The sequence below is a fragment of the Chelmon rostratus genome, chromosome 6 (genome assembly GCF_017976325.1).
Source record: "Chelmon rostratus isolate fCheRos1 chromosome 6, fCheRos1.pri, whole genome shotgun sequence".
In the NCBI taxonomy this organism is placed as follows: domain Eukaryota; kingdom Metazoa; phylum Chordata; class Actinopteri; order Chaetodontiformes; family Chaetodontidae; genus Chelmon; species Chelmon rostratus.
Genome location: NC_055663.1, coordinates 5469984 through 5487600, shown reverse-complemented (window position 1 = coordinate 5487600; position 17617 = coordinate 5469984). Strand labels below are relative to the sequence as shown.

The 17617-nt window shown below is 39.8% G+C and overlaps 2 protein-coding genes across 3 annotated transcripts in view; one reads left to right on the top strand and one right to left on the bottom strand.

Moving 5' to 3' along the window:
• Nucleotides 1-1780: 1780 nt before the first annotated feature.
• On the bottom strand, nucleotides 1781-5945 carry tsnaxip1 (translin-associated factor X interacting protein 1). Its single transcript, XM_041938580.1, has 8 exons — nucleotides 5864-5945; nucleotides 5499-5639; nucleotides 5293-5386; nucleotides 4074-4270; nucleotides 3681-3822; nucleotides 2688-2863; nucleotides 2454-2567; nucleotides 1781-1846 (listed from the first exon to the last, which is right to left on the bottom strand). Exons 2-8 carry the CDS (start codon nucleotides 5577-5579, stop codon nucleotides 1781-1783), a joined length of 870 nt encoding a protein of 289 aa, XP_041794514.1. The 5' UTR covers nucleotides 5580-5639; nucleotides 5864-5945.
• Nucleotides 5946-6977: 1032 nt separating this feature from the next.
• The window catches only part of ranbp10 (RAN binding protein 10), a 35874-nt gene continuing 25234 nt past the window's right edge, over nucleotides 6978-17617 (top strand). For both annotated transcript variants that reach the window (XM_041938698.1, XM_041938697.1), the window contains exon 1: nucleotides 6978-7240. In XM_041938698.1, the coding sequence (XP_041794632.1) occupies nucleotides 7042-7240 (199 nt within the window). In that variant the 5' untranslated portion in view covers nucleotides 6978-7041. The remainder of the gene's footprint in view (nucleotides 7241-17617) is intronic.

The following is a 17617-nucleotide window of genomic DNA, read 5'->3' as shown; positions in this document are numbered from 1 at the left end:
AAGATTACATAATCTCACTTTTAAAAAACCCAACTTCTTTGACATTGCTTTTCAGATTCAAAGACTGTTCTTCCAGGCTTGAACCAAAAATTGTCCAAGATGCTTTACATGTTTCCAGTGTTGCTTTATCCACTGCAGTGACTTTTCTGGTCGGCCAGGTTGCTGCTCACAATTGCTGAGGCTACCAGTGCATTTTTGACACTTTACAGTGAATTGAAGAATGTTAACACAATTACTGATGGTTCTAGTGGCAGCAGTGATTCATTAAACTTCTGTCAGTATCTACAGGTGATTTTATGGCAAATGGCTTCAAAACAATGTTCCAAACCATCAAAATAAATCAATAATAGTATGGTACACGCTTGCTCTAATTAGTCAAGAAAAAGAAACTGCTATTGTGCACTGAAGCTGGTAGACTAGCCACTTCTTATGTTCAGGAATACCCAACATTTTGGATGGTAGTGATGTTGTGATGAGTGAAATATTTGGGGTTAGGGAACAATTCAGCTGTATTATTTTACAGTCATGTGTCTTGTTAAAATCTTTTCCCAACATTTTTCTTTTATGTATGTCTAAGTGAGTGACTGTGGCTTCAAACTGATGTCTGTAAACAAAATGCAGCATTTAAAGCATCAGTTCTAGACGCTTGTTTGGTTTACACATTATACACAACGTCATAATATATGTAGTTCTAGTAAAATGACAGGACATCTTCATTGGAAAAAGGACTGGTGGACATTTTCAAACATGTCGTCAACGTGTACCATAAAAATTGCATTTTCATTTCTGAAAGGAGCTTATCTAGGATGGTTACTTTATCATTGAAGTACATACTTTAAGGACACCATTCTCCTTACCTTCTACTTGCAGATACAGTCCAAACACATAATTACATGAAAAAGGACAAATGTATCGGATGTCATTGTTTATTTTAAGTCTGTTATAGCCAATCACTATGCAGTATCACTGTACATACATTTGCAGTTGTTTAAATATCAGGAACTGTTAAAATAACGTGTGATTCCAGACTTAAGGTTCCATACATCATTTGTTCTTACGTGTGCTTGCTGGAAAGTTGGACTGCCTTCTTACTTAACATTCAATAAATGAATACAACATGGCATCAGTAGCTGGCCGGAAGGTGATTTGATGCAGCAGTTTCTTCTGATCGGTCAAGAGCTGCAGGTAAGGGCGCCACACCGGATTCTGCAAGCTGTTGGAGCATTAAACTCTAGTCAAAGTGTAGTAATAGGGCAGAGGACTATTCAAACTTTTTTTTACTGTCCGTAAAGACATGAAAATATTGTACATTGCTTCACTAACGGGACCACATTGGTCTAGGTAGCTACAATGTATGTTAATATTAAAGTTGAATTCAATGTTTTCATCAAATGAGAGCACAAAGGTCTTGCAAGACATGATTGTATCTTGTGAATAACAAGAAATTCAATTAGCCTGACAAGACAGTGAAATCTCTGCTGGTACGCACCAGGCTGTCCTCAGGGCCACCCTATATGCACATACATACACAAAAGACTCTTATGACAAGGAAACACAGACAGCCATGAATAACAAAGACTTTTATTGATGAAGTTTTTCCTTATCAGAATTGGTGTTCTAAGGACAAAGGGCGTTGGAGAATTTGTAAAGCCTTCTGAGGCAAGTTTGTGATTTTACTCTGTATGAATAAAAGTGACTTTACTTGTAAAAGTCTTTGTGCATCTCTTTATATCACCTAAACTCCTGGACAGTGACTGTGCTGCTCTCAGGAGCATCAGAGTCAATCGGCACTTTTAGTTCTTTTGGACTGAATCTGGCCTTGTCCATTGGACACACTCTCATCCACCTGGAAAACAACAAACAGCTTTTAAACATTTTGGAAAATGTACTTTTTCTCCTTTTTGGCAAAAGTTATCAGAGAAGATGAATAGTACTGTAATATTGCAACAAACGGCAAACTTTTTACAGTTTGGTTTTTGTACCAATTAAACAAACAAAAGTGTGTAATAGTAAAATAGTAATATAGTGTGTTAATTAGTGAACAGTCGGTGCTAGTGAACATATTTTGTTTATCTTTGGACAGACCTAGACAAGTTGTTTCCTGTCTTTATTCTAAGCTAAACTCCAGCTTCATATTAAACAGGCAGACATGAGAGTGGTATCTCATAAATGAGCTCTTCTCATGTAAGTCTTGGCAAGAAAGCAATCTGTGCATTACCCAACATTATCCCATTAAACAAGGTTGGTGTGACTCATTGAAAAAAAATCTGTGCATATACAGTACACTTGTCTATTTAGGGTAATATGCTAACAAATTAATTAGTTTAGCAGACAAATGGATAACACACATTTACACACTATCAGCTATGTTTTGCAGTTTGGAGACACAAGTCTATACCAATTAATCACAACATACTATGCTCACTTTCAATCGCATGGGTAATATAAAGTACCTGCACAGTGATGGGGGTGTGTGTCTTGTTCTGTATGTTGCCCCCTTTGTGGAGCTCCAACAGGGTGTCGTACTCACTCTTCAGCTGATCGAAGTCACCCTGCAGAGTCTTAAGCTGGACACCACAAAAATACAAAAACAAGACCATGGTGACAAGACTGTTAAGATTTGAATTCATGACTTCTATGTACGTGTACATGCATGTGTGCACCGCGCGTGCAGCTTATGTAGCTACATGAGCCACCTGCAGGAGGGTGTGTTTGTGTGTTTGTTCCAGGATGTCCCAGTTGCGTCGTGGCACGAAATCCCAATACTCTGCCTTCATCCTGTTGAGCTCCTCCTGGGCTTTAGTCAGGTCTACTCGACACACCTTCAGAGCAAGCTGCAGCTCAACAGTGTCCTCAGCCTCTTCTTTCAAAATGGAAACAATTTTCAGAACAAAATACGCTTAATTTTGTATATCTATATTTTAGGTATTTGGTTGAGCCTGTAATTTCTATAACATAAACATAAACAAACCACTAAAACAACTTGTCTTTTTTTTCACCTCAGTTTTAGTATGGATAAAACAAACTGGATAAAATGTGTTACTTAGTGATCTTTACAGGTGCGGTCATTGGATTTAACTGTTTTCAGTCATTATGTTAAGCTAAATGGCTGCTGGCTGTAGCTTTATCTTAAGTGGACAGATGTGAATGGTATCCATCATCTCATCTAACTCTCAACAAGAAAGTGAATACGGATATTTCCCAAAATGTTAAACTATTCCTTTAAAGATAGAGCAATTTCTTTTTACCCATTTTCAAGACAGACTTTGTCAAGGCCTGAGAGTCAGTGGCCAAGGTTTTTAATACAATACAATAAATGTGCAGATTCTGAATGCAACTAATGATTATTTCGATGATCAACAAACCTTTCTCTTATTTTCTTGATTAGTCAACTAATCACTTGTCTATAACTTGCTAGAAACTGGTAAAAATGCCCATCATATCACATCTGGTTGGAATGAGGTGATGTCTTGTTTTGTTCAACCAACAGTCTAAATCCATTTATTTTACATCATAGAAGACTAATCAAATGTTCACACTTGAAAAGATGGAGCAATAACATTTTTTAAAGAAAAAAAGAGTGATTAATAATTCATTGATTGTCAAAGTTATTTCAGATTCATGTTCAGTCAATCGCCTCATCAACAGTTTGAATAGTCGACTCATTGTTGCTGCATTACCTTTATTTTCATCTACAGGATGCTCCTCCTTCACAGAGCCTCTTGATAAGTCATTAAACTGCCAGAGCAAAAGCTTGCGGGCATCACGCTCCTCCCGATACTGCAAATACTGGTCGGAGAGTTCAGACTGCAGACGGTCCACCTGGAGAGGAATTGAAGACAGTGGAGCGGGGAGACAAGATAGTGAAAATCTACCATTGACCTCACTATCTGAACTGAAAGTTTTTTATGGATAAAAAGATCTCTTTCCGTGATTCACACTATTTGAGATAAGAACAGCCCGTAAAATAAACATTTAACAGAAGGAATTCATGAGGAAATCACAGCAAGTTATATTCCCTAAAAATTCCAACGAACTAATAAATAAACAGTGGCATACAATATGTCACGTACCACTGCCTGCACGGCCCTTTCTCTCTCCCTCATGGCCTCAATGTCCTTCTGCAGTTGTTGTTTCTCCATTTTCAACGCTCCAATCTCAACCTGCTCCTCTGCCCAGCGAGCGTGAATCTTCCTGTCGCATTCCTCTGTCACCAGCCTCAGATGGCATCGCAATGATTCCAGTTCTTGGATTTGATCCTGCTGATATGCTGAACAGATGGAAAATGAAAATGATCTACATTAAAACTATAGGGCTAAAACAATTATTTGGTTAATGAAAAGTAGTTGATGAGAATTAAGATAATTTACTGGAAGTTTATCAAATTTCTCATACTAAAAGTTCTGCTTGTTTCTCTTCATTTCATGTCATTGTAAATTGAATCTATTTGGGTTTTATGACTATTTGATAAAATAAGCTATTCGAAGACAATAATTACTTTAGTATCTGAGAAATTGTGATGGTCAATATGTTCAGCATTTTAAGGGGTAAGGGACAAATGGATGAATAGGTGAATTACCAATAAAAATAATAAAAATAACTGCCCAATTAACAAAAAGAACTGTTGCTGCAGTATGTCCTGCATTCAGTTTTTTAACCTCCACAAGGACATTTTGTGTTTGCTCTATTTGTGTGTTTGTCTTTTTTTTTTTTCTGCGACTGACTCATGGCTTTTCAGTCACTTTTATTTTGATTTTCTATTGCTAAAATATCAAATTAGAGGATTATGTAACCTTGGCTGAGTTATGCTCTCTCTGATTTCTGGCTTCATGTTTATTTCAACTGCTATAGTTTTACCATATGTCAAAATTTTCTGGCTCAATTTCTTAAATGTAACTTAACCCAATTGTGCAACTTATAGTACCAAACTACATTAATTGTTTACAAAAAGATCATGGGCATTTCTTTAAATCTCTCTGAACATTTACTTGTTGCCACCAACTATTTTATTCCCATAGTACTTTGTTAATTTACCTCTCCAGCCAGAGTAGCTCTCAGAAATGCAAGTTCAACTGGATGCTGCTGAGTCACTGTGAACCAAACGAACTTGATGAATGATATTTTTGATCATCCTCAAAGAAAGGATTTTCCGTAATTACTGTATAAATGACTCCTTGTTGAATTCTTTTATTTTATAGCACTATAGGCCACCATTCTGAAGAGGGCTAAACCACTGTAATTCTTCTTAAGAAATGAAAATGACCAGGCAGGTTTAGTCATCGAGCTACTGACCTAGGGTGGTTTCGTATTCCTTTTTGATGGCCAAAAGGAGGGGTTGGTAGGTTTTGAACTCTTTGATGAAATGACCAAAGACATGACGGTAGACCTGTGGCCAAAGCAGATTAAGATATGTGAATACTGTCTCTGACAAGGTGTGTAAGTTATTTCTTCTGGTTTTATTGAAAAGCAAAAATAAAAAACTAAAAAAAAAAAAGCACCTGTAGTTTCAGTTCCTGAAATTTGGGCTCATGGGAGCTGATAGTTTGCAGCTCCTTGTTCACATAGCTCTCCAGGTGCATCAAGAGTTGGGGCTTCCTCCCAGGGCCTGCATAAATGTAATTGCTACCTGTCCAGCACAGCTATAGGGTTTATCACACCACACACACACACACACACACACACACACACAAACAGAGAGAGAGAGAGAGAGAGAGAGAGAGAGAGAGAGAGAGAGAGAGAGCTTTGATAATTACTTCACTGTGACTGAAAGAAGGGAGACAGCAGTTGGTTAAGTGGTGCTGTGTTTTTGACATATGCCAGTAAACAAACTTGGCAGAATTTCGCCTGTACTTGGTTTGCTTACCTTTCTCACTGCAGGTTGGACAGAAAGAGCACCAACACTTTCTCTCTCTTGCCCTTCTTCTGATGTCTGGACAGTTCCATTTTGTAGACTATGGTCATGTGTAAATCAAATGTAAAATAAAAAAAAGAAGAGAGCTAAGTCAAAATTGTAGTTTAGTTATACATGGAATAGCTATAATAATAATAACGTTACTAAAGTTAGATTTTCGCTGTCTTCTTTCAATCACTTGCCTTTGTTTTTGCGACATCTCTGGCGATCAAATAAAGGCTGAAAAATAACAAAACAAACTGTTGTTCTTTTTAAATTGTTGAGTTTGGTCCGTTTACCTTAAGTTCGACTTCAGAATCACAGAACACAGCATTGTAACAGGGTTTCCATGGTAACGAGGACGGAGCACTCAGCAGGACCCATATAGTAGACCGCGGCGCGCCTAAATAGTTTTCACATTGTATAAGATAAAAACTTTCTTTCTAACCAGCGAACATGGAAACACTCTCTAAAAACCGCAGCTTTTTACACGTACATGTATAAGCCATCAACCCTGACTAATGCCAATGACAGATACCTGATAAATTAATGAACAATCCAGTAACCTACTTTCTAAATATCACAAAAAATGACAATGCAATACAGAAGTGACAGCATATAAGGTAAGGAAAACATCACAGGCTAAAATGATTTGATGCGGTGTCTTGAGGAGTGGGCATATTTTGCAAATGTTACACTTTCATATTTCAGTTGTGAAAATAACAGTGCCATTAATGCTGTAAATGGTCTCGCTAGCGAATACATTTATGTTCCACTTGCTTCCATGCATCTGCTGCGTGAGATGAACATTATAAAGTTTAGTAATGTTTTAAAAAACTGTCAATACATGTAACAACTGTCTACATTTCCTAGCTACCTTTCTCAGTGGAAGCCCTTAACCAGGGTAACCGTAGCGGAGCTCTGTAGTCGTTTCGAGACAAATTACCATAAAAGCGAGCGTGTGGCTGAACTACAGTACCCAAACGGCACTGCTCGAGCCTACAGTACATTCTGCTGCTTATCCGGGGATGTCACACCACTGCTATTTTCTCCCCTCAGTCCCTCTCACTCTCAGCCTACAGCTCCAGCGGACTGACGCGGGGCTTTGGATAGAAAGAAACCAGCAATAAGATACAAAACTGAGGCCAAAAATGGCAGAGCTTGGAGCGGGAAGCCTGCCGTTAGGGGATCCTGCTTTTAATTACCAGGAGCACGAGCTGAACGAGCGGCTGAAACGTCTCTACCCGGCTGTGAACGAGGAAGAGACCCCTTTGCCCCGATCCTGGAGCCCCAAGGATAAATACAGCTACATTGGGCTGTCACAGAACAACCTGCGGGTCCATTACAAAGGTTAGAGAGCTGGCTCATCCCTGTTGGTCTGAAAAGTAGTCACAACAGCAGAGGGTCTCAGCTCTAATCTGTCACTGTGTTGTTGCGGAGGGGGTCTCTGTCTCTCACTCTCACACACACAGTCGCTCACTCACACACACACACACACACAGTATGCGATTATGTTGATTGTGTATGTGTGCACTCCTGGTAAATCTAGTCTGAGCTGCCTCTCCTGTCCTGTAACCTTGCTTTGTTCCACAAACGAGCAGAGGAATTCCCAAATGGGTGACAGTGAACTCGCTAACCCTGACAGTTGGTCTTATTACCACCACACTGAAATGTACCTTCAACAACACGGCTCTCCTTTGTTTATTTACCGTTTATGACGTTATTTGTTTGCAGTAAAGTGACGTGTATCCGACATTCTCCTTAGTTTGTACTGGAAGGTGGCATTGGCAGCAATAACGACGCAGAGACAGGGGTCTGCTTTTAAGCTAATGGTATTTAACAAACAGGACCTAGCTAACAGCAAGCTATCTCTTAAGCAAATACAGTAGTTAGCCTTGTGGCTAACTGGCTAATGTTAGCTAACGTAGCTGTTCCTTGTGACCAATATTGCAATGAAAACGGCAGGATGAGCTGGCTATAAGATGGACCCGAGCCAAACTTATTGTGAACCTTTTACAATGTAGTACTGAGGGCATACTTCAATTGTTTAGTTTTGACTACAACAAGCACCAAAATAGAATAAAAATGGCATTGTTGTGTTTTCTCGCGTGATTTCAGTGGCTGTGTTCTAGAAGTCTTTTCCAGAATTCGTAAATCATTTTTTCCAGCCTGGAAGCAACCGGTCCAACTCCATTCAGATCTGTATGTGCCCTGAGCACAACAGCCTCATGTCCAACCTCCAGCGGGCAGCCAGCTCGTTTTCAACAGCTGCTGCGAGGGAGGAGGCCTCTGCGCATTACATCAGGCCAAATGTACCGATCTTGTAATAAATCTGTAATATCGGCAGACTCTAGCATTTTCACAAAAATAGCAACTTTGCTCGTCAGACTGTGCAGTCAATCACTCATGCTGACGGGTGAAAACTGTCAGTACGGTCTGCCAGGCCTGTCAGATGGATTATTTTATACATACAGCTCCTAAATCAAAACAAGGTGACATCTGCGTGAAGTCAAGTTCTCAGTCTTTTGCCTGCCCTGTTATTTTTCGTCAGGCGATACATCAGGCCAGACCCCCAGTAGCAGGCAAGCTAGCCCTGCATCTCAGGCTATGAAAAATCTCCATAGAGGCATTGGAAGGCCAGTTTAGGCCCTGTTGGCTGTTTACATGAGTGAAACATGCAAAGGATGAGAGGATGCAGGCAGGCTGTGTAACCCATTTTGAAAGGCTTATTTGGCATATACGTAGTAGTGGTCCTGGTGTTTGTGAATAGCAGGGAAGGCCTATTATTTGTTCAAATCAAGACTCCCAGGCAGATAGCCAGATATAACCCACAGATTATTTAATGCATAATTGATCAGGTCCCTGCTGTTGATATGAACAGTGGTAAAATGGAAACTAAGTCTACATTCTGTTTATCTGTGGTGTGGATAACTCATGATGCATCATTTTTTTTTCTGAATGATGCTGTGCTCCATGTTGATTTCTGTTAATGGTATGATTAAAAAGGATTGCAAGAAAGGTTTTTTTTTCATCTTCCATTGATTTAATCAGCGTTATTGAGATTCTTGCAGTCTGTCTTGAATTGCCCATGCACTGGTCTTAGCTGTGACAGTGGTAAAAAATGATGACTGGGCCCATGTCTTAAAAAATGACTTGTCATTTCATGTCAGGGTTATGTAGGGCATTGAGTCTTTATGTCTATGAAGAGTGCACAGATGAAGGGACACTGCACGATTGTTCAGGGATGGCATAGATAGGTCTATTCTGGACTGTGCAGGATAATTTTTCTCCTGGTTGTTTTAGCTCCTGCTCTGTTCCCTCACCCTTGTGGATTCTATGCTGTGCCAATTTTCTCTGTTCAAGGCCACACAGTGTCTACCTAGTCCTGATATGCACAGACACAGTTTAATGTGACCAGTCTCAACTGACAAATGCAAAAATAAACACTGTAACACATATAAACAAACGTATTGACTTAGTGCCAATGAATACACCAAATGAGCACTATGACAATTAAGAATAGTAATAATATGGTTAATCACTCTTATTAGGATTTCTCTGCTTTATTCTGATGCAGAGGATTTCATTGCTCTTTTAATAGGCCTTAAGAACCGATAAATGGAAAGACAAATACAGTTTCTTGACAGGTGGGGTTACATACATATGGAGAGCAAAACATAATGTATACCTAATGTACTGTAGCACCTTGTAGTGTTGTCTGTGTTTCTTGTAAGCGTAAGTTAATCATGTTGCCACAATACCAGAATTTTAGACTAGTATTAAAAAAACATAATCAATATTTCTATTGATACCATGGGAAAAAGAAAAATAGTCAAAGGTACAAAAAATTGGACAGTTTATTTCTTTTTTATTTTAACAACCTGCACACAGTGCTGGTTGTTAAAATAAAAAAAAAGAAGTCACTGAACACACACCAACACATTTGTCATAATGCTAATAGTAATAAAGTAAATATTATCATTACCATTCGTAAATGTTTTACCTGCCTTGTAGGCCTACACATTCTTTATGTCTTTGTTATTGCTTTTAGTATTATTAATTTTTTTCTCTAATGTTGCTTCACTCGCAAACACAGTACAGTGGTTAAATAACAGTGACAGTTCACTTGTTGGCTGTTGTGAAGTCCATTTCCGTAGTATTGCCTGCTTGTGCTTCTGCCTCCAGTCACATGGTGGGTTCGTTGGTGAAGAGAATACTCTAACAGCCACAGGTTGAGGACCGGTTGATTTTCTTCCCTGTTGTTTCATCAGTGCAACCCTCACTTGAAAGGCTGATTGCAGTTCTTTTTTTTTTTTTTGTAGCTTTGGTACTTTATTTACTATTGATTGTATAATTAGCAGAGATCATGCGTTAACACGTAGTATCAAAAAAATATTGATACTTCTAACAATCTAATGAGTTACTATATAGCTGACTAAATTAGAATGGCTACCATGCTGCGCATCTTTTGGTCATCCTCCAGGGCTCCAATGTGACTAAAATGTTTAAAATCTTTATCAGAATAAAAAAAAACCCACGCTCACACACACAAACATACATATATATAATATGTATATATACATATTAATAAACCACTATCATATAAACCAGATATGTGTAATGTTAATTAATATCCATAAACTAAGTAAAGATTTATTTATATAGCTCCTATCAAAACAAAAGCTACAAACTGCTTCACAAGAAAAGCAATTCAGCAAAAAATATGCTTTTTAAAGAACTTCATCACTCCCATTGCTCATTGGTCAATGTTTCTTCTACCACCTTAAATATCTGATTGATCTGTTGGTGGCTGAATTATATTGTTCAAATAGTGAAGGTGAATGACGAGCTGAAGTGGCATTAAAGGAACAATTCAACACTTTGGCAAATTCACTTATTTGCAGAAAGTTAGATGAGAAGATACCACTTCCACATGTGTGTATATACAGTAAAAATGAAGCTGCCACCAAGTGCCAGCTAGCTATGCTTTGCACAAATAGTGGAAGCAGGGAAAAAGCTTTAATTTGTTTATTCCGTACAAAAAGGAGTTGTAGAAAATCACACGTTTGTTGCCTGACTATTTCTTCGCCTGGCACACTAATTTTCTGAACTCCAAGAAGCAAGAAATTGTCGCTGCTGTCTCCACTTTTTCAAGGTATACACATCAGCGATTTCACAGAGGTGGCAGCAAAGAGAGACAGGGTGGCTGCCATTCTTGTTAACACACACAGCTACTTGCTACTGCTGTCTGTGTTGATGATGGTTGAACTTTGAATTGAACTTTTCAGCTTACTGCCAACGCTTGCTGTGTGACCATAGCAACCACAGAAAACAGGAAAATGATGTGGGAGCTAATTTTGCCAGTGTCTGAATTAGCTGAATTATGCGCCTCTTCACCAGCAGTGAACATATCAAGTAACAAAATCGATCTTGGAGCAGCTTCAAAGTTTGATTATCTAGTCTGGGCCAATAAATAGTTTATGATGTTAGCTAACCCTACTAATCATGTCATGTTGCTTACCATTTCACCTAATTCAAGCTAAAACCCATTCTGTTTGTTGTGAAAGAGAATCATTTTGGTCACTTGTTCCTGTTAGCCTACTTGCCCTCGAACCTATCCTTACAGTCACAACCCATAGATCCTTACTATCTTTGCCGGGTGTTGATATAACTGTGATATACCTGATCAGTTCAGTTGGTTTGTTTTTTTGGCCTGTAAACAATTAGCTCCACTCAATCCTACCTGTCCAGCACAAAGCAGCTGACATACAAAGTTTGTCTAACAGCCAAAAGAGACACAACCTAAAATTAATAATAATAATAGTAATGTTGTGTCTGCTGATTGTTTGAATAAGAAAATGTCCAACAGATTTGCTGCAACAACTTTTAGGGTCAATAATATGCAAATATTTAGTTTACAACATGTTGCACTGGCCCCAAATGGCCAAACATAATCAATTAATTCAGCTTTAACATTCTGCCTGTGTTGCAGCATTTTACCCCAATTCCACTGTGGATAATTAACTTACTTCTGAAATGAAACACGAGGTGCTGTCCATCATTCCAGCCACTTCACACTCAGCGTCAAACCTCCCCAAGTGATGTAGGTCACAGCCTGACAAAGCATCATCTGAAGGAATCTGACATGCAGTCCTGAGGTCACCAAAGAGGACTGGACATCCTCCAGTCCTTGGCTGCGCCTTAAAATTGTGTCCCTGAAAATCACAAACAGAACAGATGACAAGGCACAACAGAGTCCATCAACTATTGAGAAAACACTTGACAAAGTGCCAAGGATGACATCAAAGCTTTTGGTTCAGTTATACAAGGACCTAATTGCTCATAGTAACGGCCCTAGGGGCCCATAATGCCAGAGCTGCCCCTTCAGGACACGTTGGACTAGTCCAAGTCCATTGATCCAGCATGCTGCTACTTTAACATCGACAGTCAACAAAAAAGGTACCACTGCTAAACAACAAAACAATATCCAAGTACTGCTGGGATTTAGAAATCTATTGATCAGAGTTGTAGCATAGCTGTTTTTTGAGGTCTGTTGTGGCTGCATTGCATTTTCACCCAGTGGGGCTACAGAAGGAATGATTTGTATTCGCCAGTGATGTATTTGTCTATTTGATCATTTGTAGAAAATGCTTGGGACCACTATATTTAGTGATGGTTACTTGTCTATGTTATACCTACTGTATTTAGGAAGTGTATTATGTTGTGATGATACTGATGAGGCTTATGTCATTGATGGACATGTCACCTCCGCCTCCCGTCCAATTCCAGATATAGTAAGATCAGGTTGTATTTTAATCACAGAGCGGATGGTTCAGTCCCAGGATCCTCTTGTCCACAAACTGCAGTGTCCTCGAACAAGACCCCAAACCTCTAGGGCTCCCAGCCACCATTGTTGCGTGTTTTGTTTTGTGAGTGAGAGTGGCTGCCGATGATTTTAGTGCAACCAGATATAAACACACTGCATTTAGCTCCTTTTTGAATCTGCTTAATTGACTATATTGGATTTTGTTAAGATGCAACTGCCAGAGATGGAGGGTTTGCAGCCGCTTTGCCGTTGGTCTGTTGGCATTTTTTGAGCTTCTCTTCACAGAGTGTGAGATATAGTAGCAGTGGTATAGCCAGAAATTCCCAGTATCTCCAACTTGGAATAGCAACAAGTGAGGCTGATCATAGTTTTCCCAACTCAGCTGCTTTTATTTACAGTCTGAACACTATGGCTTGAACGCGGCATTAACCTCGGTTTAACGATGCCATTACATTTGTTGGGGTGTTAAGATGTTGCAGTTTAGCATTATGCTGTACATACACTGTATGATTTTAGGAATGTTGTGGACTGTTCTGGCTTTTGACAATCATCAGTAAAGATTGTTGAAATCAATTACTATGAATGATAAATAAATAAAGACTTTGAAAGCTCCAAGGCAGGTTTAAGTTGTGTATTATCGCCGGCCTGTAAAGCACACAGACTCATACACACACATGCACTAGTCGGCAGCACCAACTAACTGCCAAGCTAGCTAGCTAAATCAGAACACAGAATATAACCAGGCAGTTGAAGTTCAATGTTCCTGTTGGAGTCGGGGGAAACATCAAAGAGTATGCTGTTGCCACTGCTCAGCCAACCTGGCCTCCACGTCTTCCATCCACATGATGCGACATCAGATGCACCGTTTGCCTCTTTGCGCAGTGACTCTTGGTGTCTTGGTGACTCTTCTTCAGCCGTGCAGGTACACTGCATGACTAAGGACACCAGAAGAAGCTGAAATTTGGTCCGACTCTACAATGAGTCGCGTGGCTCAAAAATCGGGTCAGAAACGGACCGCCAGTCCAGTGAGGCCAGTCCAGTAACCCGTTTTCTTGCTGTTGATTATTTGTCTGTTGTTTAAAACCAGTACTTTTCAGGCATTTTTGTGTGACATATAACACGCAAAATGTTGCTTTGAGCCACATAGTCACTTTGTCATTTGGTTTTCAGATCTTCTATTCTGAAGTCTCAATTGTTCTTGAGCTTAAGTAACTACAACAGATATTAGAACCTCTGTGTTTCTTCCACCAATCTACCAGTTTTTCAACCAATCCTTTGTGGATTTTTTACAGAGTTTTGTTACTCCTCAGTTGCAAGGGCTAAGATATGGGCGTGAGGAAGGGGTCAGGTGACAAAATAAGCAGAACTCTTTAATTTCAGTAGCAGAGATTCTCTTCGTCAAGCCATACTAATGTTTTCTGCTTCTTCTGTGATACCCACTGTGGCAGTGTACTTGAAGACATTGTAATTGCCCCTCCCCATGATCTCTCTCTTCTGCATTGGTGACATGGTGCCAACCACTCTACTTCCGCTGCTGCCCCTGCTGCTGTTGACGGCACGAGGGAGAGGACAACGTGTAGCTATGGCCTTTGTTGCACTTGCTGTTATTGAACTGATAGATTTTGCACTTTCCCCCTGCTTGTGGTCGAGGATAGAACATGGGGTGAGATTGCTGCTTTCCTAGTAAGCAATTGTGCTGCAAACTGTGCTGTGGGGTAAGAACAGGACATTAACCTTTGATCCATGACCCCTGGTGGAGAGGTTTGATGTCACATAGCAGCTGAAAAGTGTGCAGTGCCAGTGCTGTTTCTCAGAGAAGAGTGTTGTTTCAATAGTGGTAGTGATAGCTAATGTTGTCGTAGATGGAGGTGTATGTCTCGAAAAAACTTAGTAGTTTCTCCTGATCAACTGACTGTGTGAAAAATCCTCCATAAAGTAATGTTTTTCCTTTTTTTTTTGTTATAAATGCAAAGTTTTGAATGTAGGATCTTCATTTAGAGGGTGGTGGGTGTTGTTAAAAGTAGTAGCCATTTCTGCTACCCAGCGATGCGGTTGTAAAGAGACCTGTTGGCCTACTGACGATTTCACGAGGAGCAGCTAAAAATAGACGGCATGAATGTTGCTGCAGCCACTGGACCGGACAGTCGCACACAACACACTCAGGAGCACACACATGCACAGGCATGCTGGTCACAGGAATAAACATGTCACAACATGTCTTGGTGCTACAGTAGATATGTTTTGTCATCGTATAGGCAGAATTCAATGCTTTGATTCAATATCAGTGATAACAGTATCACGGTAAGATTGCATGACATGTATCTTGTGTAAACACTGAACATGTGATCAGAAAATCATTACAGGAGTAAATTTTCCACAGAGCTTAATAAATGCAGAAGTTCAGTATAACATCAGTTAAACATAGACCAGAACGCTAAGATCAGTTTCAGTCAACAAGGTTATTTAATCTGTACTATCATTATGTATGTATGATATGTTCCCAGCTGGCTGCATGATAGTAGCTGGACCCTCCGTGTTCTGTCTCATACAGCTCATCACAACAGCCTCAAGGTGTCTGCTGACAGCCAGCGGCTTTGTTTAAGGTTACAGACTGTCTGCATCTCATACATGAGCACACGCACACACCAGAGCTCACAATGACTTTAATGCGACAGGTGAACTCAGTCAATGGTGTGATTACATGTAACAGAAAGATGCACATGTTTACTGTAGAGCCTGGATAGCAGTTATGCAACACACCTCTTTCTCTCATGACCTGGGGGATTGCATAAGCAGCCATCTGAATATAGAATGACAGTCAGTAATGATTGTTGTTCTTGAAGCTAATTGGTTCAGACACAACACATGAGCCCTATGACCCTGTGGTGTACATTTTTACCACATGCTATATGCATAGTGTATTAGTGTATGTCTTGACCTACACGGACAAAAAGTCCTGATAGAAAAAGGCCCCTTAACAAAAGTATGCATTGTTGGGAGAACATCTGATCTGAGTCTGTGTGTGACTGATCACTGACTGATTTCTTTTCTTTCTGGGTCCCAGTACATCAAGTTAAACAGTCAGATGTGATTGTCTATGTGGATTGATAAGATGTCCTAGAAAATGAAGTATGATGGGAAATGTAGAATAAAAAACATAAAGCTTGTGAAAATATAGCAGACCAGCATAGTCAAGGCCCCAAGTGACCCCCCCCCCCCCCCCCCCCACCAGTGCAATGCTTTGGCTTGTACACAGGGCAGTCAGGCTGTGGTCAGCTGGCAGGCTGTGTTTTGTAAGCCCTACCTTTACCACAGGCTCAGATTTACCAAACCTTGAACTGGTGTTTGTTGCCATGCTAACAATAACAGTGGAAAACCAAAGGCAAGACCAAATCTGTGTCATATAATTAGGTTATGATTTGAATTCATGCAACATGAGAATTTTGAAATGTAAAACTTCACAAAGTGTCCAATTAACAAAATAAATGAGGTGTTATAGCTGCGGTGCAGCAGTGAGTTGGGGCAGGGAATTTTGAGGAGGAAAAACAAGAAGGAGCAAGAAAAGAAAAATGAAAAAAGAAAGAGGAGGAAGATAAATGTGAAATACAGGAGGGTCCATCAGCAGAACTGTCCAGACCAAAATTATCATTCAACCTTGAAGTCATGTGTCTCTACCTCTTACAGCCCAGCGCCTGAGTAGATATGAGATGTTCGTCCTGCATCACCTGGCTCTTGAACTCACAACTTTTGCACCAGTGGCACATTGTGATTATGTTAAGCTAGCTGGAGAAAATCTGGTCTATTAAGTATGTGTTGACATTTGTGTTGGTAAAAGTATACACACTATAAATGATTAAGGCTGAATGGTTCATGTGATGTCCAGTATTCACAAAAAATGACTAAATTAAAGAACAAGATGAAGACTAACCCAGTTACTCCTGGCAGTTATGAACAGGCTGGCCAAGCATGACAGAAACTCAAACACAGTTGTAAAATCAGACTCAAAGTAAAACCGCTTAGGATCCATCAGCAGAACTGCCCAGGACATAATTACTTTTAATTTCTTAAATTCAAAGTATTTTTTTAAATCATATGTCCCTGATCCACACAGCACAATGCCTGAACAGCATTAGCAGTAGCATCAGTTTATTCTCCATCGCACAGGGCTCAAACTCACACCCTCAGATGCCAAGAGCAGGTCGTGATCTTGTTGAGCTGCATGCCAAGTGAAAAACCATAGACCTCAGCAATGACCGGGGCTGGATGCAGAATTCAGAATACTGTCAGAAACTGTCAAAACACTGCTTCTAACATGACATCAAACTCTTGTCATTTATTTTCAAGAACATCGGAGATTCAATTAGTGGAAACATTTGACTGCGCTGTGGGCTTGTTGTCTGGATGGTTTGTGGAGGACAGTCTGAAGGTGCAGTGTAGTGAGTATATTGCGTCAATTGAGCAGAAAAAGTTGGAGGAGATCAGTTCGATTAGTTTTATGGAGTGATGAACTTCACAGTTCTTGCCAGCTCAAAGTATGGTAACACAAACAACGGATTAGTTGTTTAATTAATTTTCAAGGTTTTAAACTTGAGACGGTTGTTGTACCACCACCATCAGGACTATTAACCCACAATGCCAGTTTGAGGAAGTTTGGCAGGGGTTCTTATCAAACGTGTGAAATTCGGGAAAGAGCAGTTGATGTGGAATTGAGTAGTTTTTTTCTTGTCCAAACATTAAAATTTGCTGGGTCGCCATGGCAACAGCTTTCAATGACAACTCACAAGCTTCCCAATATAGCATAATCAAGATCTTAAGGCTTTTCTGACCATATTTGAGGTGTATCTGGTAAACCTGCAAGGAGGAGTACGTCAAGGTATTTCCTGTAGGACCAACAGTGTCAA

What these genes read in the sequence shown, in the direction of transcription:
- tsnaxip1 (XM_041938580.1), bottom strand. Translation starts at nt 5,579, where the DNA reads ATGCACCTGGAGAGCTATGTGAACAAGGAGCTGCAAACTATCAGCTCC. An exon ending in GGAATACGAAACCACCCTAG is followed by an intron (nt 4,271 to 5,292) that starts GTCAGTAGCTCG and finishes CCATCTGTTCAG; the next exon opens with CATATCAGCAGGATCAAATC. An exon ending in AAAGGGCCGTGCAGGCAGTG is followed by an intron (nt 3,823 to 4,073) that starts GTACGTGACATA and finishes ATTCCTCTCCAG; the next exon opens with GTGGACCGTCTGCAGTCTGA.